General features: G+C 52.0%; 3 protein-coding genes across 3 annotated transcripts; 2 read left to right on the forward strand and 1 right to left on the reverse strand.

Annotated features, from left to right (window-relative positions):
* The first annotated feature begins 4,103 nt into the window (after positions 1-4,103).
* On the forward strand, positions 4,104-5,100 carry lamtor4 (late endosomal/lysosomal adaptor, MAPK and MTOR activator 4). The gene is made up of 4 exons (XM_004084087.4): positions 4,104-4,212; positions 4,286-4,369; positions 4,432-4,576; positions 4,642-5,100. The coding sequence occupies exons 1-4, from the start codon at positions 4,210-4,212 to the stop codon at positions 4,737-4,739; spliced, it is 330 nt and encodes a 109-aa protein (XP_004084135.1). The 5' UTR covers positions 4,104-4,209; the 3' UTR covers positions 4,740-5,100.
* A 98-nt stretch (positions 5,101-5,198) lies between these two features.
* On the reverse strand, positions 5,199-17,315 carry LOC101172462 (ADP-ribosylation factor 4). The gene is made up of 6 exons (XM_023952394.1): positions 17,168-17,315; positions 16,871-16,951; positions 13,361-13,470; positions 11,291-11,362; positions 11,094-11,219; positions 5,199-5,636 (listed from the first exon to the last, which is right to left on the reverse strand). The coding sequence occupies exons 1-6, from the start codon at positions 17,232-17,234 to the stop codon at positions 5,550-5,552; spliced, it is 543 nt and encodes a 180-aa protein (XP_023808162.1). The 5' UTR covers positions 17,235-17,315; the 3' UTR covers positions 5,199-5,549.
* A 298-nt stretch (positions 17,316-17,613) lies between these two features.
* gcc1 (GRIP and coiled-coil domain containing 1) lies at positions 17,614-20,452 on the forward strand. Its single transcript, XM_023952393.1, has 4 exons — positions 17,614-17,737; positions 17,960-18,384; positions 18,454-19,095; positions 19,158-20,452. The coding sequence occupies exons 2-4, from the start codon at positions 18,049-18,051 to the stop codon at positions 20,403-20,405; spliced, it is 2,226 nt and encodes a 741-aa protein (XP_023808161.1). The 5' UTR covers positions 17,614-17,737; positions 17,960-18,048; the 3' UTR covers positions 20,406-20,452.
* Positions 20,453-20,481: the final 29 nt, after the last annotated feature.

Below are 20,481 nucleotides of genomic sequence, written 5' to 3' on the forward strand. Positions count from 1 at the left end.
ATCTAATTTGACAATTAAAATGGATTAAGAGAAATGCATTTTCATTTTCAAAATATAACTGACTGAAAATAAAATTAAAAATCATTCGTCCAAAAAGTTTTTTCCTTTTCTTCTTCAACAACACTCGTTCTGTGACATAATTACAGCCAAAATGCAAAGATTGGATTGCATTTTTGTCTTCACATCATTCAAAAAGTGGCGCATACATTTATTTCCAGTCAGCATTTCTAGGTAGCGTTTGGGGCATAATTTATCTTGTATATTAAACTAAAAATTCCACACATGGATAGATGTCGTTAATTGTTATAAAGTGGACCTCTGTCATTTTTGGAGGGAAACGTAAGAAAACAGGATCTGATGTGAGAATTGTCTGTTTTTTTTAATGTGACTGAATTGTCCTGACAGGAAGGGAATATAATTTAGGCTCTTAAAACACTTTTAATCTGTAAAACAAACCTGAATTACCAGTTTTGGAAGTTGAGGTAAAATCGATGAATTTTGTACACTTGCTCTGATTAAATGGGTTAAATCTGTAGAAATTGAACATTCTGTGAATGTGAAATCCAAAATGTTTTATCTAAGGAAAGTTCCTCACTGTCCATCAGGAGGACGACAGCCCAACTTCTGTAAAACCTGATGTCAAAGCTGTTTGGGATTTTCAGTTTGATGGGTAATTAAAGTGGATCAAAATCCCATTTAAAAAGAAATTCAATACCAACCTTCTGAAATAGACGTGAGGGAATGGTAATGTTTGTTTTTCTGTCTGCTGTTATTTCATGACCTGGATGACCTTCATCCTCTGTAGGTTTTCCAGGTGAAGGTTTGTTGTTTCTGATAAAATCATTCTGTAGTTGATGGATCTTTTGAATGTTTGTGTTGGAAGTAGCTACGGCATAATGGATGCTCTCCGTTCATGTTCAAAGCATTCTATCAAACATTCAAATGTTAGAATTCTTGTTTTATTGTCGTCAATTGTTCTGATCTGACTCTAGTTTGTGTTTTCACAGCAGTGTTGAACAGTAACGCAGTAACAGTAACTTAAACAGCCTCGAAGCGACAAACACGTTTTCACTAAGTAAACAATTGAAAACAGACTTTTAGTCTTTCAAGAGTCACATTCTAGCAGTAATGATAGAAACTTCTGGAAATCTCAGTGGGGTGAAGATGTTTATGGTGGTCAGCTGGAACTCTCAGTTCAAAACACATTCTTCTGAGCAAATGTGACATTCAGGGTCATTCTGTGTTTCTGATAATGTCCACTCAAAGTAACATCTTTATTACTATTAACAGATACGGTTACAACTCCAAACTTGAAAACGTTGAGCTCATTTCTTTGAATGAAAATGATATAATTTCTGGTCTAAACAACTTTCCCGATTAATACAGCTTGAAAATAATCAGCTGGACAAATGGCCCCCACGTGTTCTATCACCTGATAGTTACATTCATTCATGCAGAGACAGAACCTGAAAGATGTCTGCAGAGAAAGATTCCCATCAGACTCTGTTCTTACCTGCAGTAATAATTATGGATCCAAACAATCTGGCATAGATTACTGGCTGGTGTCTGATTGTCTAAATGCAGATGATATTGAAGTCAACATTCTTCCTTCTCCACTAACAGATCATAAAGCAATTTACATTTCTATTAAATTATCCGAAACTAGATCCCAAAATAAGAGAGCATACTGGATGTTAAATAACTCACTGCTTAAGCTAGACACAGTACAACAAAAGGTTTCTGAATTCATCTCTTACTTTTATAATCTAGCAAAAGAAGAAAACTGTTACGGTAAAAACTGGGAACTTTTTAAATTTGAAATCACTAATTTTTGTTAGAAAGTTTAGTTCAGAACTAAATAAAACTAAAAAGGCTAAAGAAAGCCAAATTATCAATGACATTATGACAATTTCAAAAAGAAATCCTGCAGAGTTATCAGATGATGATAAAATAAATTTGGCATTATTACAAAAAGAATTAGACAGTATTTATAAGAACAGAGCTGAAGGAGCCTTTGGAAGATCAAGGCTGAAATGGTTAAAAGAGGGGGAGAAGAATTCCTCTTACTTTTTTCAACTGGAGAAACGTCGTTCCAAGACAAATACACTACAGCAGTTAAACATTGAAGGCCAGATGACCTCTGATCCCAAAGTTATTGCAGATGATGTTAGCCTGTTCTACAGTAAACTGTCTGCCTTTGAACCCAGCGTAGATCCTGATCACTTCCTAAACTAGAATCTACAACAATACAGGCTTCTGAACGGGATCTCTGTGATTCTCCTCTTTCAGAAAATGAAATACTTTTCTCTATTAACCATCTTAAGAATAACAAATCTCCTGGACCAGATGGCTTAACGGGAGAATTTTATAAACAATTTAGTGATAAAATGAGCCCCTTTCTGACACAGGTATTTGTAGAGAGCATAGAAAAAGGCTTCCTTCCTCCAACATTAAATCAAGGCGTTCTTACTCTGATACCCAAACCCAAAAAAGATGGACTTCTCATTGACAACTGGCGTCCCGTATATCTATTAAATAATGACTACAAGATTCTTGCATCTGTCTTTGCAAAGAGACTTAAATCTGTTCTAAACTCAGTTATTGCAGAGACACAATCAGGATTCAGACACATCTCCAATAACATTGGTCTAGTTCTTGATATTCTAGATTCCTCACACCTGATCTCTGATGACAGTTGATTCTCTTTTTAGACTTTTATAAAGCGTTTGACTCTGTTAATCATCATTTTATCTTCAGCTGTCTTCATACATTTCTTCTGTAATACAGTTAAAACTCTGTATGCTAATGCTAACTGTTCTGTCAAACTAAAAAATGCCCCCCCCCAGATTCAATCCCAATAGAGGAATCAGATGGGGGGGGGGGTCCTATTTCACCGTATCTTTTTCTTCTAGTTACCCAAACTCTTGCTGATTGTATCAATATTCATAAATTAAAAGGCGTCTCAGTTCTTAATAAAGAAATGTTAATGAGTCAGTTTGCTGATGACACGACTCTCTTCTTCAGAGACAGCAGTCAGGTTTCCTGATCTCTGAACCGTATCCAGTCTGTCTCTGATGTCTCAGGTCTACGTCTCAGTCTGAACAAATAAGAACTTCTTTCTGTTGAAGATTGTGCTTTAGAATCTGCAACAGTCCTGTAATAGAAACTGTAACATATTTAGGCGTTAATATTTCCAAAAGTAGTTTAGAAAGATGCTCATTAAATTTCCCTCCCCCTCATTGATGAAGCCAAAAAACGTTTGAACCAAAGGCTTCAGAGAGACCAGAGTCTGAGGAAGGATTCACTCTCCACAGCAGAGGGGATTTCTAGACTGACTAATTCTGGACAATCAGACTCTGAAATCTATTGATCAAATGCTGCTAAACTTCATCTGGAAAAACCGGATTCATTATTTAAAAAATCTGTATTAATGAACTCCTATGAAAAAGGAGGCCTAAATTTTCTTGATCTTACTACTTTAAATAATACTTTTAAAATAAACTGGATGATATTTCAAAAATCCACTCTCCATTTGGAATATTTTCCCTCGTCACATGTTTGCTAAAGTAGCTTTTCTCCATTTTCTTCTGCTTTGTGATTATAATATCGACAGAATCCCAGTGAAAATCTCTGCTTTTCACAGATTCTTCTTTCTTATCTATAAACACAACTTTTCTCCTCATAAGTTTTTTATTTGGAATAACAGAGATATCCTTTACAAGAACAAATCTTTATTTTACAATCATTGGTTTGACAATAATATCCTACTGGGGACGCCGTTCCTACTGAATCTGTGAACTCTTTAAAAATACTGTACTTGATGCAAATATTCCCTTCATGTCTCTAAGTGACACTAATGTTGGAAAATCTTGTTTCAACTAAAGAATAACAAGATCATCCGTGTTTCAGCTAAACGTCATTTCTGTTCCTCTGCTGTTTTCTATTGGAGAACATTTATTCCTGACTCGTCCTGGAAAAATGTTTGGACCCTGAATCAGAAATGATTAATTAATAACAAGATGAGAGACGTCTGCTACAAACGTCTACATAGAATCTACCCCATAATCAATACATGCTCAGATAGAAGAAAACTATTGACTAAGTAAACAGGAAGTGTAGCGAAACAGACCGGAAGTCGCTTGGAAGGCCTGAAAGGCACCGCCCACCAGCCTACGTCAGCAGTCACGTGAAGGATCATCTTCCGGAAGAATGGTGAGTTCGCTCTCTGTCTCCGTGCCGCTTTTCCGAACCGAACCTCACCGAACCTCACGTGTGTTGTGTGCAGAGCACGGCGGCGCTGACGGCGGGTCTGGACCGGATCCCGGACCAGCTCGGGTACTTGGTGATCAGCGAGGACGGAGTTCTGGCGGTAAGTAGTATCCGGGCCCAGCTTTGTTACCGAACCGAACCTGAGCAGGCTCACCTGTGCAGTCGGCAGGTGAGCTGGAGAACGACGAGCACACGGCGAGCGTCATAATGCAGATGGTCCGGACCGCGAACCGCTTCCGGTTATCTGGATCTGCGGACCACTTCCGGTCACCCGGATCCGAGGACGTCCCGTTTAAGCGCATGTCCGGTAAGTCACACCTGACAGGTGAGCTCGGCTGGTGATGCCCCGCCCTGACTCGGTTCTGTTCGCAGTGGTTCTGGAGGACTTCGTCTTGGCGGTGACCGTTTCCGGTCAGAAGGTGTTTGTGGTCAAACGTCAGCACGCGCATCCTGAGCACGTCACAGCGTGAAGGCGGGGCCAGGCGGAGAGGACGACAGTCCACCTTTGGACCGAGTCGGAACCGACTTGCTCAGTAATGAACTGATGTGACCCACCAATCGCACAGAACTGGAGCAAGTTCTCTAAACAGTTTCGGTTCTGTTTGGATCATTGGACAGAACCCAGTTACGTTTAGGTTCTGGACCTTTACAGAACAAGGTCAGCTACAGTGGTTCTGAAGGCAGAGCGGAAGACCGATCCTGCAAAGGTTCTGCTGCATGTTTTGGATTCTGAAATAAAATCTTCATCTCCCAAAGAAACCAGATTTTCTGTCAGAACTTGTCATTTAAATAAAGTTTTAATGTTTTGAAAACTGATTCAAATAAACATACGAAAACCTGAAGTTTGTCTGATCCTTAACCAGATTCAGTTCTGAGACCGGTCTGGTCTAGAGTCTGCAGGTTCTGGTTCAGAACAAAGCCCACCAGCGTGACAAGAAAAAGCTTTATTGCGTCATCTTCTTCATCTCTTCTTCACATTAGGCAGGAATGACGGGGGCGCCGGTCCGGCTGTGGAATGACTCGTCACCTGCCCAGGTAGCTCTCACCTGCCCCAAGCCCCACCCCTCTCCCAAAACATCCTGTCACATGATCTGGATTTAAAACATGCGCATAAAAGAACAAACACCGGCAGAAGAAGAAGAGGATGATGGGAAACCTCAGAGTCTGTGACATCACTTCCTTCTACAGCTATAATTTAAAAAAAGAAAAAAAAAACAGGAACAGTCTGGCGGAAGGCTCCTCCTCTTCCTCTGTACACGGTGACATCATCAGTCAGCTGCTTAGCGTTTGGACAACTCATTGGACAGCCAGTCCAGCCCCTCGTACAGACCGGTCCCCTGAGTGGCACAGGTGGCCTGGACGTGCCACTGCAACACACAAACACACACATGTCAGGAGGAGCGGTTCTGACCCACGTCTGCTTAAGATCCCCCCCCATGGTTCTGGCTCCATAAGTCAGGGGGGCCAAAGGGGTGGAGCTGTTCTGACCCACGTCTGCTTAAGCCCCCCCCCCCCCCCCATGGTTCTGGCTCCATGAGTCAGGGGGCCAAAGGGGTGGAGCGGTTCTGACCCACGTCTGCTTAAGATCCCCCCCAATGGTTCTGGCTCCATGAGTCAGGGGGCCAAAGGGGTGGAGCGGTTCTGACCCACGTCTGCCCAAGGCCCCCCCCCCATGGTTCTGGCTACATGAGTCAGGGGGCCAAAGGGGTGGAGCGGTTCTGACCCACGTCTGCCCAAGGCCCCCCCCCATGGTTCTGGCTACATGAGTCAGGGGGCCAAAGGGGTGGAGCGGTTCTGACCCACGTCTGCTTAAGCCCCCCCCCCATGGTTCTGGCTCCATGAGTCAGGGGGCCAAAGGGGTGGAGCGGTTCTGACCCACGTCTGCCCAAGGCCCCCCCCCATGGTTCTGGCTACATGAGTCAGGGAGCCAAAGGGGTGGAGCGGTTCTGACCCACGTCTGCTTAAGGCCCCCCCCCATGGTTCTGGCTCCATGAGTCAGGGGGCCAAAGGGGTGGAGCGGTTCTGACCCAAGTTTGCTTAAGGCCCCCCCCCATGGTTCTGGCTCCATGAGTCAGGGGGCCAAAGGGGTGGAGCGGTTCTGACCCACGTGTGCTTAAGGCCCCCCTCCATAGGGTTCTGGCTCCATGAGTCAGGGGGCCAAAGGGGTGGAGCGGTTCTGACCCACGTTTGCTTAAGGCCCCCCCCCATAGGGTTCTGGCTCCATGAGTCAGGGGGCCAAAGGGGTGGAGCGGTTCTGACCCACGTTTGCTTAAGGCCCCCCCCCCCATGGTTCTGGCTCCATGAGTCAGGGGGCCAAAGGGGTGGAGCGGTTCTGACCCACGTTTGCTTAAAGCCCCCCCCCATGGTTCTGGCTACATGAGTCAGGGGGCCAAAGGGGTGGAGCGGTTCTGACCCACGTCTGCTTAAGCCCCCCCCCCATGGTTCTGGCTCCATGAGTCAGGGGGCCAAAGGGGTGGAGCGGTTCTGACCCACGTCTGCCCAAGGCCCCCCCCCATGGTTCTGGCTACATGAGTCAGGGAGCCAAAGGGGTGGAGCGGTTCTGACCCACGTCTGCTTAAGGCCCCCCCCCATGGTTCTGGCTCCATGAGTCAGGGGGCCAAAGGGGTGGAGCGGTTCTGACCCAAGTTTGCTTAAGGCCCCCCCCCATGGTTCTGGCTCCATGAGTCAGGGGGCCAAAGGGGTGGAGCGGTTCTGACCCACGTGTGCTTAAGGCCCCCCCCCCTAGGGTTCTGGCTCCATGAGTCAGGGGGCCAAAGGGGTGGAGCGGTTCTGACCCACGTCTGCCCAAGGCCCCCCCCCATGGTTCTGGCTACATGAGTCAGGGGGCCAAAGGGGGTGGAGCGGTTCTGACCCACGTGTGCTTAAGCCCCCCCCCCCCCCCCCTAGGGTTCTGGCTCCATGAGTCAGGGGGCCAAAGGGGTGGAGCGGTTCTGACCCACGTGTCCTTAAGGCCCCCCCCCCTAGGGTTCTGGCTCCATGAGTCAGGGGGCCAAAGGGGTGGAGCGGTTCTGACCCACGTCTGCTTAAGCCCCCCCCCTAGGGTTCTGGCTCCATGAGTCAGGGGGCCAAAGGGGTGGAGCGGTTCTGACCCACGTCTGCCCAAGGCCCCCCCCCATGGTTCTGGCTACATGAGTCAGGGGGCCAAAGGGGGTGGAGCGGTTCTGACCCACGTGTGCTTAAGCCCCCCCCCCCCCCCCCCTAGGGTTCTGGCTCCATGAGTCAGGGGGCCAAAGGGGTGGAGCGGTTCTGACCCACGTGTGCTTAAGGCCCCCCCCCCTAGGGTTTTGGCTCCATGAGTCAGGGGGCCAAAGGGGTGGAGCGGTTCTGACCCACGTCTGCCCAAGGCCCCCCCCCATGGTTCTGGCTACATGAGTCAGGGGGCCAAAGGGGTGGAGCGGTTCTGACCCACGTTTGCTTAAGCCCCCCCCCCCATGGTTCTGGCTACATGAGTCAGGGGGCCAAAGGGGTGGAGCGGTTCTGACCCACGTCTGCTTAAGCCCCCCCCCCATGGTTCTGGCTCCATGAGTCAGGGGGCCAAAGGGGTGGAGCGGTTCTGACCCACGTCTGCCCAAGGCCCCCCCCCATGGTTCTGGCTACATGAGTCAGGGGGCCAAAGGGGTGGAGCGGTTCTGACCCACGTCTGCTTAAGCCCCCCCCCCATGGTTCTGGCTCCATGAGTCAGGGGGCCAAAGGGGTGGAGCGGTTCTGACCCACGTCTGCTTAAGCCCCCCCCCCCTAGGGTTCTGGCTCCATGAGTCAGGGGGCCAAAGGGGTGGAGCGGTTTTGACCCACGTGTGCTTAAGGCCCCCCCCCCTAGGTTTCTGGCTCCATGAGTCAGGGGGCCAAAGGGGTGGAGCGGTTCTGACCCACGTGTGCTTAAGGCCCCCCCCCATAGGGTTCTGGCTCCATGAGTCAGGGGGCCAAAGGGGTGGAGCGGTTCTGACCCACGTGTGCTTAAGGCCCCCCCCCTAGGGTTCTGGCTCCATGAGTCAGGGGGCCAAAGGGGTGGAGCGGTTCTGACCCACGTGTGCTTAAGCCCCCCCCCCATGGTTTTGGCTCCATGAGTCAGGGGGCCAAAGGGGTGGAGCGGTTCTGACCCACGTGTGCTTAAGCCCCCCCCCCCCCCCCCCCCCATGGTTCTGGCTCCATGAGTCAGGGGGCCAAAGGGGTGGAGCGGTTCTGACCCACGTTTGCTTAAGCCCCCCCCCTCATGGTTCTGGCTCCATGAGTCAGGGGGCCAAAGGGGTGGAGCGGTTCTGACCCACGTTTGCTTAAGCCCCCCCCCCCATGGTTCTGGCTCCATGAGTCAGGGGGCCAAAGGGGTGGAGCGGTTCTGACCCACGTTTGCTTAAGCCCCCCCCCATGGTTCTGGCTCCATGAGTCAGGGGGCCAAAGGGGTGGAGCGGTTCTGACCCACGTGTGCTTAAGGCCCCCCCCCCCCCCCCATGGTTTTGGCTCCATGAGTCAGGGGGCCAAAGGGGTGGAGCGGTTCGGACCCACGTTTGCTTAAGCCCCCCCCCCATGGTTCTGGCTCCATGAGTCAGGGGGCCAAAGGGGTGGAGCGGTTCTGACCCACGTTTGCTTAAGCCCCCCCCCCCATGGTTCTGGCTCCATGAGTCAGGGGGCCAAAGGGGTGGAGCGGTTCTGACCCACGTGTGCTTAAGGCCCCCCCCCCCCCATGGTTTTGGCTCCATGAGTCAGGGGGCCAAAGGGGTGGAGCGGTTCTGACCCACGTTTGCTTAAGCCCCCCCCCCCCCATGGTTCTGGCTCCATGAGTCAGGGGGCCAAAGGGGTGGAGCGGTTCTGACCCACGTTTGCTTAAGCCCCCCCACCCATGGTTCTGGCTCCATGAGTCAGGGGGCCAAAGGGGTGGAGCGGTTCTGACCCACGTTTGCTTAAGCCCCCCCACCCATGGTTCTGGCTCCATGAGTCAGGGGGCCAAAGGGGTGGAGCGGTTCTGACCCACGTTTGCTTAAGCCCCCCCCCCCATGGTTCTGGCTCCATGAGTCAGGGGGCCAAAGGGGTGGAGCGGTTCTGACCCACGTTTGCTTAAGCCCCCCCCCCCATGGTTCTGGCTCCATGAGTCAGGGGGCCAAAGGGGTGGAGCGGTTCTGACCCACGTGTGCTTAAGGCCCCCCCCCCCCCCCATGGTTTTGGCTCCATGAGTCAGGGGGCCAAAGGGGTGGAGCGGTTCTGACCCACGTGTGCTTAAGCCCCCCCCCCCCCCCCCCCACGTGTGCTTAAGGCCCCCCCCCTAGGGTTCTGGCTCCATGAGTCAGGGGGCCAAAGGGGTGGAGCGGTTCTGACCCACGTGTGCTTAAGGCCCCCCCCCCCCTAGGGTTCTGGCTCCATGAGTCAGGGGGCCAAAGGGGTGGAGCGGTTCTGACCCACGTGTGCTTAAGGCCCCCCCCCTAGGGTTCTGGTTCCATGAGTCAGGGGGCCAAAGGGGTGGAGCGGTTCTGACCCACGTGTGCTTAAGGCCCCCCCCTAGGGTTCTGGCTCCATGAGTCAGGGGGCCAAAGGGGTGGAGCGGTTCTGACCCACGTGTGCTTAAAGCCCCCCCCCCCCCCCCCCCCATGGTTCTGGCTCCATGAGTCAGGGGGCCAAAGGGGTGGAGCGGTTCTGACCCACGTTTGCTTAAGCCCCCCCCCCCCCATGGTTCTGGCTCCATGAGTCAGGGGGCCAAAGGGGTGGAGCGGTTCTGACCCACGTCTGCTTAATGCCCCCCCCCCCCATGGTTCTGGCACGTCCAAAGTCTTCCCAGTCTGAATCGTGATGAAGCCGTCCTCTAGGACAGTGTTTTTCAACCTTTTCTGAGCCACGGCACACTTTAACCTTAAAAAAATCCCGCGGCACACCAGCATCCAAAAATTAAAAAAAAGGAGAAACTCATAGTCTGTATTGATCTACAGCCCCTCCCTCCACAATCTCACATGCATTTTTGAGATAATTGTTACAGAAAAAGCTGGAAACTGCAGCTGTTTTTTTTTTTTTCTAAAAGATGCAATAAAAGTTAAGTTAGAAGATTTAAAAACAATTTGTGTGTTCGTTAGTTTCAAGACGTTTAACAACAGATCTCCTTTTGCGCTGTCCCTCTCACAACCCAATGCATCATGGGAAATGTAGTGCATAAAACGGCCGAAGATCGGTTTTCGGAGCTTCATGGTTTTGTTCACTTGTTCCACGGTCTGATACCGGATTCTGTGGAAAGCTACACCGCTAAAGACGAGCTTTAGCTGGTATTTTTGTTAGAACTGAGCGACTTTATCAGCAGAATCAGAACAAGGAAGTGAAGACTTTAACCACTTCTGATTGGTCAGACCGATGACATGTGATTAACCCGCCCAACACGGGACTTTTCCAAAATACAGCCGAAGGTGCAGCTGAATCGCGGTACGTCATTCTTATCAAAATGTCTTTAATAAAATAAAATAAACGCAAAGAAAAGGTATTTTACGATCTTTTATATTCCTAACTCCTTAGTGTTTTATCAGGGCCTGTTTGGATGAACACAGAGCAAAAATCCTGGAGATGGGAAATGTTTTTAGATCAGTTAATGAGGGCAATTTCCCACGGCACACTAGTGTGCCGCGGCACACTGGTTGAAAAACACTGCTCTAGGACATAGTTCCTGCAGAGCGGCAGGAGCTCATCACAAACTCACCCTCCTTAGAACCGATTTTATGTTTAGTACATTTAGTGAAACCTGTTGAGACGACTGTGTACTAATGTTGGACTATAGACAAAAAAGAATGGAGGGACCACCAGGTTCTGACCCGACCCACGGAGGAGGGGGTACTCACAGTTCTGCTGCGCAGGCTGTGCAGGCCCAGTTTGTCGGTGAGTTCACTGACCCCCATGGCATTGGGAAGATCTTGTTTGTTTGCAAAAACCAGAAGCACCGCCTCTTTGAGCTCATCCTCTTGGATCTGAGGAGAGAGGCGATCATGTGACAAAGTGGGCGGAGCTTTAATAACAATGTTAAACATAGAAGACTTACCATCTTTGAGAGTTCCTCTGCCGACTCCGCTACGCGCTCCCTGTCATTGCTGTCCACCACGAAGATCAGGCCCTGTGGAGGGGCACAGGCACGTGAGTGAGCACGCGCACGAGAGCGTGCACACGCATGAGAGCGTGCACAGGCACGTGAGCGAGCACGCGCACGAGAGCGTGCACGCGCATGAGAGCGTGCACAGGCACGTGAGCGAGCACGCGCACGAGAGCGTGCACACGCATGAGAGCTTGCACAGGCACGTGAGCGAGCACACGCATGAGAGCGTGCACACGCATGAGAGCTTGCACAGGCACGTGAGCGAGCACGCGCACGAGAGCGTGCACACGCATGAGAGCTTGCACAGGCACGTGAGCGAGCACACGCATGAGAGCGTGCACACGCATGAGAGCTTGCACAGGCACGTGAGCGAGCACACGCATGAGAGCGTGCGCACAAACGTGCACAGCAGCGTTGAGACCAGCTCAGAGGAATCGTTTCGATTCTCTGAAATGTTTCAGGCTCAAACATGAACGTCTTCCAGCTGCAGGCCAGACTGACGGATCAACCTTCTCTAAGTTCAAAGGTCATCCACAGGACGCGTCCACAGACCTGATGAGGGAGGGGCGGGGTCATCTTGTCCTTTTACTCCACACCCTCTCCAGGAACTGGTCGGCTGTTGTTGAAACTCTTCATCATTCCTTTATTTTCATAACTGATCCCATCTAAACTCCAGAGAACTTCAGATCCAGAACGCCGCCTGACCACTTTGTTCTTCAACCAACGGCCATAAGTTCTAGAAGAGACGTTCTCCTGCAGCTCAGAGCTGACGCTGCTTCCTCACCTCCTCAGCTTCAGGAGACCCGGTCAGTCTGAAGGCCTCAGATCCTCTCAGCTCCCCTAAGGAGGAGATCCTATCTCCTATCGTAAGAATCTGGTCCATCTAAACTAGATCAGGAACATTTGATCTTGATCGTTTTCTCCAGAGTTTCTCTGAAATTGTTCTCAGGCCACAAACACGGAACCCACAGATGATCCTGAAGGTCCTTAAGGCCTGTTCACACCGGGACGAATTTGTTTAACGCCTCATGACTAAACAAAGGGCACCAATGTGAGTGTGCACACCGAGGCGAAAAAACGCCACGCGCCAAAGCGTCAAAAAAAAAAAACGCCTCGGGTTCGTTTTTTTTTTTCGACGCGTCGCGTCGAAATCTATTCGACCAATGAGAATGGCGCTTTTGCACACGGGTCTGGAGCTTCTGAAGTTACAGTAAAACACAACTTGGGGGCGCTCAAACACAAAACTGCCTTGCTGAGCACACATACCAGCGAAGAAGATAGACGCAAAGTAGCGTCTACACTGCCGCGAAGCAATAATGACGGACATTCTAAAATATCCCCGAACCAAGCACCAGTTGGAGCTACTGGTGCTTGAAATATTCATGTTTTCTTTGTATTATTCTGACAAGCGCGTAAATACTTGCTCTCTTCTTCTGAGTGAAAAGCGACTTTAAGAAGCGTAAAGTTGCGCAGCGCCACCTTGTGTACAGGAGTATTTCTGTTTTACATTAAGCGCCATCTAATGTCAGGGAATGAAATTGCATGTTCGCTCGGCTCATCGTCAGCGAAAATCGCCTGGGTGTGAACACAAAAAACGTGGCGAAAAACGCTGGCGAATAACGCCTGGCGAATATTCGTCCCGGTGTGTATGGGCCTTTAATCCGTAATCTCAGATTGATCAATCTTCATTTGTCAATGGTTTTTCTTTCGTTCAGGAACCTGCTTCTGCTTATGACGCATTATTCAGAACCTCACAGTTTATAAAGACGCCTTTGTCGGACTCCTGATGGACTGACCCCGTTGTGACAACCAGAACTCTGCAGATCCACCAGGACATTCAGAGAACACCTGATGGAGGCTAAGCCCCGCCTCCGTCTGCAGAAGATTCAACCACATTCAGCCACCAGAACCCAGCAAACCCAAAGGTTCTGCTGGTGGTTCGGGTCTTCTTGGCTTTTCCACTCACACATCCAGTTACAGAACCAGAACCACACCCAGGTCTGGTTCTGGAAGCCTTACCTGTGTGTTCTGGAAGTAATGTCTCCACAGAGGTCTGATTTTGTCCTGACCGCCCACGTCCCACACGGTGAAGCAGATGTTCTTGTACTCCACCGTCTCCACGTTGAACCCTGAAACACACGGCAGGTGACGCTAACGCCACAGGTCCCCAACCCCCCAGGGCGTGGCCCGGTACCGGCCCGTGGTCCACTTGGTACCGGGCCACAGACAGAACCAAAATTCCATCTCTGACTTGGAATTTTTCCATTTAGTTTATTTTCGGACACTAAAAGAAGTTTTATTTTGGAAAACCACATCCGTCTGTCTTGGTGCGTCACATGACTTCAAGAGCTAAATTAGCTTAAAAGCTAAAAATCTCACAATGTTTGGAAAGTTTCTTTGAGAGAAAAGATCAGCGAGGAAGAAGAAGGAAACATAAAGTTGCTGTTGACAGAAAAACTAGGAGTTTTCCTCCAAATAGGATTTATGGAGATGGTTGTTCTCACGGACCAGAAGCCGCTCCGCCTGAAACGCCGCAACTGACTCCAATGGTTCACAAGCGATAATAAAGATGCATAAAGATCATCTTGCTCTGTGTCAGAGCTTTGTTGTTTACAACTGGACCTCCAAGTTCATCTTCTATAGATTTATCCAGACCAATCACTATCTTTCATGTCATCAGACCAACGTACGGCCAATCAAATAGTGTGATGTCATTATTAGTCGCAGGCCCCCGAACACGGCCTGAACCAATGATGACATCACAGCATAGAAGAATAAAATTGGTGGATCCCTTGTAAACAAAGCTCCGACATTGAGCGGGCTTTTTTTTTTAAATCCGTGCGGCCAGTGCTTAAAGTCTGACGTTAGACCGGTCCATCAATCTACAGTCTGACGTTAGACCGGTCCATCAATCTACAGTCAGACGTTAGACCGGTCCGTCAATCTACAGTCAGACGTTAGACCGGTCCATCAATCTACAGTCTGACGTTAGACCGGTCCATCAATCTACAGTCAGACGTTAGACCGGTCCGTCAATCTACAGTCAGACGTTAGACCGGTCCATCAATCTACAGTCAGACGTTAGACCGGTCCGTCAATCTACAGTCTGACGTTAGACTGGTCCATCAATCTACAGTCTGACGTTAGACCGGTCCATCAATCTACAGTCGGACGTTAGACCGGTCCGTCAATCTACAGTCTGACGTTAGACCGGTCCGTCAATCTACAGTCTGACGTTAGACCGGTCCGTCAATCTACAGTCTGACGTTAGACCGGTCCATCAATCTACAGTCTGACGTTAGACCGGTGCGTGAATCTACAGTCAGACGTTAGACCGGTCCGTCAATCTACAGTCTGACGTTAGACCGGTCCATCAATCTACAGTCTGACGTTAGACCGGTCCATCAATCTACAGTCAGACGTCAGACCGGTCCGTCAATCTACAGTCTGAGGTTAGACCGGTCCATCAATCTACAGTCTGAGGTTAGACCGGTCCATCAATCTACAGTCAGACGTCAGACCGGTCCATCAATCTACAGTCTGACGGTCCGCCAATCTACAGTCTGACGTTAGACCGGTCCGTGAATCTACAGCCTGATGTTAGACCGGTCCGTCAATCTACAGTCTGACGTTAGACCGGTCCGTGAATCTACAGTCTGACGTTAGACCGGTCCATCAATCTACAGTCTGACGTTAGACCGGTCCATCAATCTACAGTCTGAGGTTAGACCGGTCCGTCAATCTACAGTCTGACGTTAGACCGGTCCGTGAATCTACAGTCAGACGCAAGACCGGTCCATCAATCTACAGTCAAACGTCAGACCAGTCCGTGAATCTACAGTCTGACGGTCCGTCAATCTACAGTCTTACATTAGAGCGGTCCGTCAATCTACAGCCTGACGTTAGACAGGTCCGTGAATCTACAGTCTGACGTTAGACCGGTCCGTGAATCTACAGTCTGACGTTAGACCGGTCCATCAATCTACAGTCTGAGGTTAGACCGGTCCATCAATCTACAGTCAGACGTAAGACCGGTCCATCAATCTACAGTCAGAAGTTAGACCGGTCCGTGAATCTACGGTCTGCCGTTAGACCGGTCCGTGAATCTACAGTCTGACGGTCCGTCAATCTACAGTCTGACGTTAGACCGGTCCGTGAATCTACAGCCTGACGTTAGACCGGTCCGTGAATCTACAGTCTGACTTTAGACTGGTCCGTGAATCTACAGTCTGACGGTCCGTCAATCTACAGTCTGACGTTAGACCGGTCCGTGAATCTACAGCCTGACGTTAGACCGGTCCGTGAAACTACAGTCTGACTTTAGACTGGTCCGTGAATCTACAGTCAGACGTTACACCGGTCCGTGAATCTACAGTCAGACGTTAGACCGGTCCATCAATCTACAGTCAGACGTTAGACCAGTCCATCAATCCACAGTCAGACGATAGACCGGTCCGTGAATCTACAGTCAGACGTTAGACCGATCCGTGAATCTACAGTCAGATGTCAGACCGGTCCGTCAATCTACAGTCTGACGTTAGACGGGTCCGTGAAACTACAGTCAGACGTTAGACCGGTCCGTGAAACTACAGTCAGACGTTAGACCGGTCCGTGAAACTACAGTCAGACGTTAGACCGGTCCGTGAATCTACAGTCTGACGATAGACCGGTCCGTGAATCTACAGTCAGACGTTAGACCGGTCCATCAATCCACAGTCAGACGTTAGACCGGTCCGTGAATCTACAGTCAGACGTTAGACCGGTCCGTGAAACTACAGTCAGACGTTAGACCGGTCCGTGAATCTACAGTCTGACGTTAGACCGGTCCATCAGTCTACAGTCAGACGTTAGACCGGTCCATCAATCTACAGTCTGACGTTAGACGGGTCCGTGAATCTACAGTCAGACGTTAGACTGGTCCGTGAATCTACAGTCAGACGTTAGACCGGTCCGTGAATCTACAATCAGACGTTAGACCGGTCCGTGAATCTACAGTCAGACGGTAGACACCATGGCCTCAAAAAGGTTGGAGACCTTTCCTGACAGCTCCCATCTCTGGAGAGATTCAGGTGGTCCACATCCAGACCTTAAGATCCACACACAGAAGTTTGGACCTGAAACTTTTTTAGTTCCAGAGAGTTCCATTTGGAGTCTGTGGATTTGAACCCACACTGTACCAGCATCAGGGTGGACGCTCTACACTAGGCCACTCAGCTGTGTGGACTTTGTAGAAGTCCTTTAAGAAACTTTAAGGAAGTCAGAGAGAGCAGACTTTCAGTACAACCAGTACCAGCGAGAAGTACCAGTAAAGATGCTGGATCCAGACTGCAAAGCATTATGGGACAGGATGACTTCACACAGGTCAACCACTACTGGGCTGTGGATCACACCAAGGATTCACGTGACTCCACACCTGCTCACCTGGACCGTGAACGCCTCGCTCAGACCGATGACGTCACCGATAACTGATCATCGAACGCTCCCAGTACCAGACCTGTACTAAGCCCCGCCCCTCGGGGGCTCACTCACCGATCGTGGGGATGGTGGTGACGATCTCTCCGAGCTTGAGTTTGTACAGGATGGTGGTCTTTCCGGCCGCGTCCAGACCCACTGAAACAACAGACAGCCATCAGGTTCCGAACAGTTTCCGGTCCACTCCGACGGGGGCGGAAACACGGCTGCCGTTAGCTTAGCTAGCTCCGCTGGCCGGAAGTTTGATGGATTTCTGCTGAGCGGAATGCCAACGGGTCCGGCCCGAGCGGAGTAACCCTAGCGGGGGCAACCCGGTTCGTTTGGACCTGCGACCCGGAGCCCGGCGGCGCTCACCCATCAGGATCCTCATCTGCTTCTTCCCGAACAGCCTGGAGAACAGCGACGAGATGGTCAGACCCATTTCAGCGGAGGTTCGGTTCGCACAGCCTCGGTTGGACTGGTGGGGCAGCTCCTCCTCGGTGCCACGTCCAGGCCAACGCGGAATAAATGACGTCACAGCCGCCTCACAACTTTATTGACAGGGTTGAGTGCTGCGTTCAGTGCCCAAGGGAAGAACTGTGTAAAAGGCTTTTCGGTACGTTTAGAAAATACTATCTTCTATTTTTTTCGAACAATTTTATTTATATGATTGAAATAAATAAGATCGTCTTTCAAGCAGAAAGTACTAGAAGTCCTAAAGCCCGTTTTCACTTCATTTGTTTCTGAGTGGTGTTTGCTCCTGAAGGCAGCACTATGCCCCGCCTCCTTCTCTTGCAGCACTTCCGGGTTGAAGGAACGTTGAACATGGCGGCCGAGCGGCACTAAAGCCTTCAAACTCATCAGAGCTGGCCCAGAGGCGGTTCTCCGTCCGGGATTTACTTTTACAAACCAGGACATCGAAGAAAGTTCAGAAACGAAGCGAAGGTGAGAAGAAAAGACATTTTTAAAGCCTTATGTGTTCCGCCTTTAAACCCAGAATGTTCCGGCTCCAAACGCAGGTACCCTCCCGGTTCGGAACTAAAGAATCGTCAGTTAACTGAGGAAGAAGTGGTCTCAGTTTGTACCAAACCGGGCCGGTCTGACTGTATGGATCACACGGCCTTGAAGGAGAAATAAGGACTAACGTGAGAAAAATTCTATTGACAGATTTGGACTGGTTCCAGGTTCAGAGATCCTGATGGATCCCGGATCCTGACGGAACCGGAGTCTCCAGTCTCCTGTGGCTCGGCTTAGACATGGATAAGTTCGGGATGAGTTTTGGAGGCGGGCCCTCTAGGAAGGAGCTGCTGGACACCATTGAGTCGCAGAAGAAGCAGTTGGTCCAGTACCAGACCCGGTTCAAGGATGTTGTCCGGGCCTACAAAAGCCTCCTGAAGGAGAAGGAGGCCCTGGAAGCCAGTCTGAGGGTCCTGACTGTCAGCCAAGAGGTGGACCTGAACCAGCAGCTCACCACTGGAGGCCCAAACTTCCTGGAGGACTGCAGCTCGGTGCACAGCGAGGACAGCGGGAGCGTCCGAGAGGACCGGAGCGAGGAGGAGCAGGGAGAGTCCAGACCTGGACCAGACTCCACGGTTCGTCCGAGCACGCTCACTCCAGCCTGACCTCCCGTCAGCAGCTTACCATCGGGCTTTTCTCCACAGCCGCCCCGCTCTGAGCCGGACGTGGACATCGGAGAGGCGGAGCAGCAACAGGCCACGCCCCCTCAGAACCTGGAGCCGGAGCGCCGCCTCTCCCAGCTGAGGAGCCAGCTGAGCACACTGACCGCGGCGCTGGCCACCGTCACGCAGGAGAAGTCTCGGATGGAGGCCAGCTTCCAGGCCGACAAGCGGCAGCTGAAGCAGGAGGTGGAGGAGCTGCAGGAGCGGCTGTCCGCCGTGACGGCGCAGCAGGAGGCGGAGCTGGGCGACCTGCAGCAGCAGCTGGCGGAGTGCCGCGCCCGCGTCATCACGCAGCAGCACGAGCGGCAGCGGGAGCAGGAGGACCACGCCCAGCAGCTGCGCGAGCTGCAGAAGCTGCTGCAGCAGGAGCGGGACGCCCGGCAGGACGCGGAGCTGCGCCTGCAGGACGCCAGCTCCGCCCTCATCGCATCCTCACAGGATCGAGGGGCGGAGCTTGAGCTCCACCTGAGCCAGGTGAAGGAGCAGAGAGACGAGCTGCAGAGGCGGCTGCACAGCCTCGAGGAAGGCCAGAAGAAGCCCGACCCCCGAGTGGAGGAGCTGCAGAGGGAGGTGCAGGAGCTGAAGACGCGATTGCATCAGCAGGTCCAGACGGAGACCAAGAAGGTGAGTCCGACACGGCGCCGCTCAGAACCGGACCAGGACCTCCAGCGTTCTCTGTGTCGCAGGCGGCCGTGGCAGAGGAGCGCGCCGTGGAGCGGGCGAAGGCGGCGGAGCTGCGGGTGGCGGGCCTGGAGCAGCGGGTGTCAGAGCTGTCAGAGCTGCTCGGGTCCTGCGAAAAGGCGAGGCAGCGGGACCAGCACGCCGCGCAGAGACTCCGGGACCGGATCCTGCAGCTGGATACCGAGAACAAGACGCTGGCGCTCGCCGCCTCCGGCAGGTCCGGCGCCGACCTCCGGCTGGACGAGGCGCAGCTGGACGTGGAGACGCTCAAGGGCAAACTGCAGACGGTGAAGAAGCTGCTGGTGCTGGCGGCACAGAAGAACCCGGACCAGAACATTCAGGACCTGACGGAGCCAGCCGACCACCCGCCCTCGGCGGCGGTCCAGCAGGAGCTGCGGCAGCTGAAGGAGGAGTTTGAGCGCTACAAGCAGCGGGCGCAGGTGGTGCTGAAGAACAAGAACGCCAAAGACGGCTGCCAGGCCCAGGAGCTGGAGGAGGTCCGGGCCCAGCAGGCCGAGCTGCGCGAGAAGTACATCAGCCTGCGGATCCAGGCCGACGAGGCCGAGGCTCAACACCGCCGGCAGCTGGAGGAGCGGCAGCAGCAGATGGCGGCGCTGCAGCAGGCCCACCGTCAGGATCTGGAGCGGGCCGAGGCGCTCCACCGTGAACGGCTGCTGTGCCTGGAGGCGGAGCTTCACAAACACCGGAACCGCGCCATGGTGCTGCTGGACGAGAAGGACCAAGAACTGGAGAGGCTCCGGGCCGCAACCCTGAGCTGCAGGCGGGAAACCCAGGAGGACGGAGGCGCGGAGGCTAGTTCTGACGGCGAGGGCGACGCCGTCAGCCAGGCCCTGCAGCAGGCCACGCCCACGGAGTCCACGCTGCTACTGTACGCCCAGCAGCTGGCCCGCATGGAGGTGGAGGCGGGGGCTCTGCGGCGGCAGAAGCACCAGCTGGAGGAAGACCTGCACCAACTGCAGGCTAAGCTCATCGCCAACGCCGAGCGGCACGACGAGGACGCCGCCCAGCTCCGAGCTCAACTCGACAAGCTGGTCCGCGACCAGAGCCGCGAGGGCGCCAACCTGGAGTACCTGAAGAACGTCATCTACAAGTTCCTGACCCTGCCGGACAGCGGCGGGCGGCAGCAGACGCTGGGCGCCATCCTCACCATCCTGCACTTCAGTCCGCAGGAGAAGAGCGATGTCCTGAAGCTGCAGGGGCCTGCCTGGTGGGGCCCCGCCCACAAGAAGTGAGACCGCCATTGTCAACCGTCTATTTGAATTAAAGTATTTTTCTGCTCTGTCGGTCTCCGTCTTTTCCCAGTTCTGC

Source organism: Oryzias latipes, chromosome 23 (genome assembly GCF_002234675.1).
Source record: "Oryzias latipes chromosome 23, ASM223467v1".
NCBI classification, from domain to species: Eukaryota; Metazoa; Chordata; class Actinopteri; order Beloniformes; family Adrianichthyidae; genus Oryzias; species Oryzias latipes.

Bases quoted from the DNA above. Each gene is read 5' to 3' on its own strand.
- gcc1 (XM_023952393.1), top strand. From the start codon at position 18,049: ATGGATAAGTTCGGGATGAGTTTTGGAGGCGGGCCCTCTAGGAAGGAG. The intron at 18,385-18,453 runs GTTCGTCCGAGC...TTTTCTCCACAG, and splicing joins GACCTGGACCAGACTCCACG to CCGCCCCGCTCTGAGCCGGA. The intron at 19,096-19,157 runs GTGAGTCCGACA...TCTGTGTCGCAG, and splicing joins TCCAGACGGAGACCAAGAAG to GCGGCCGTGGCAGAGGAGCG.
- lamtor4 (XM_004084087.4), top strand. The intron at 4,370-4,431 runs GTAAGTAGTATC...TCACCTGTGCAG, and splicing joins GCGAGGACGGAGTTCTGGCG to TCGGCAGGTGAGCTGGAGAA. The intron at 4,577-4,641 runs GTAAGTCACACC...TTCTGTTCGCAG, and splicing joins CCCGTTTAAGCGCATGTCCG to TGGTTCTGGAGGACTTCGTC.
- LOC101172462 (XM_023952394.1), bottom strand. From the start codon at position 17,234: ATGGGTCTGACCATCTCGTCGCTGTTCTCCAGGCTGTTCGGGAAGAAG. The intron at 16,952-17,167 runs GTGAGCGCCGCC...CTGTTGTTTCAG, and splicing joins GCAGATGAGGATCCTGATGG to TGGGTCTGGACGCGGCCGGA. The intron at 5,637-11,093 runs GTGAGTACCCCC...TGTGTGTTGCAG, and splicing joins ACAGCCTGCGCAGCAGAACT to TGGCACGTCCAGGCCACCTG.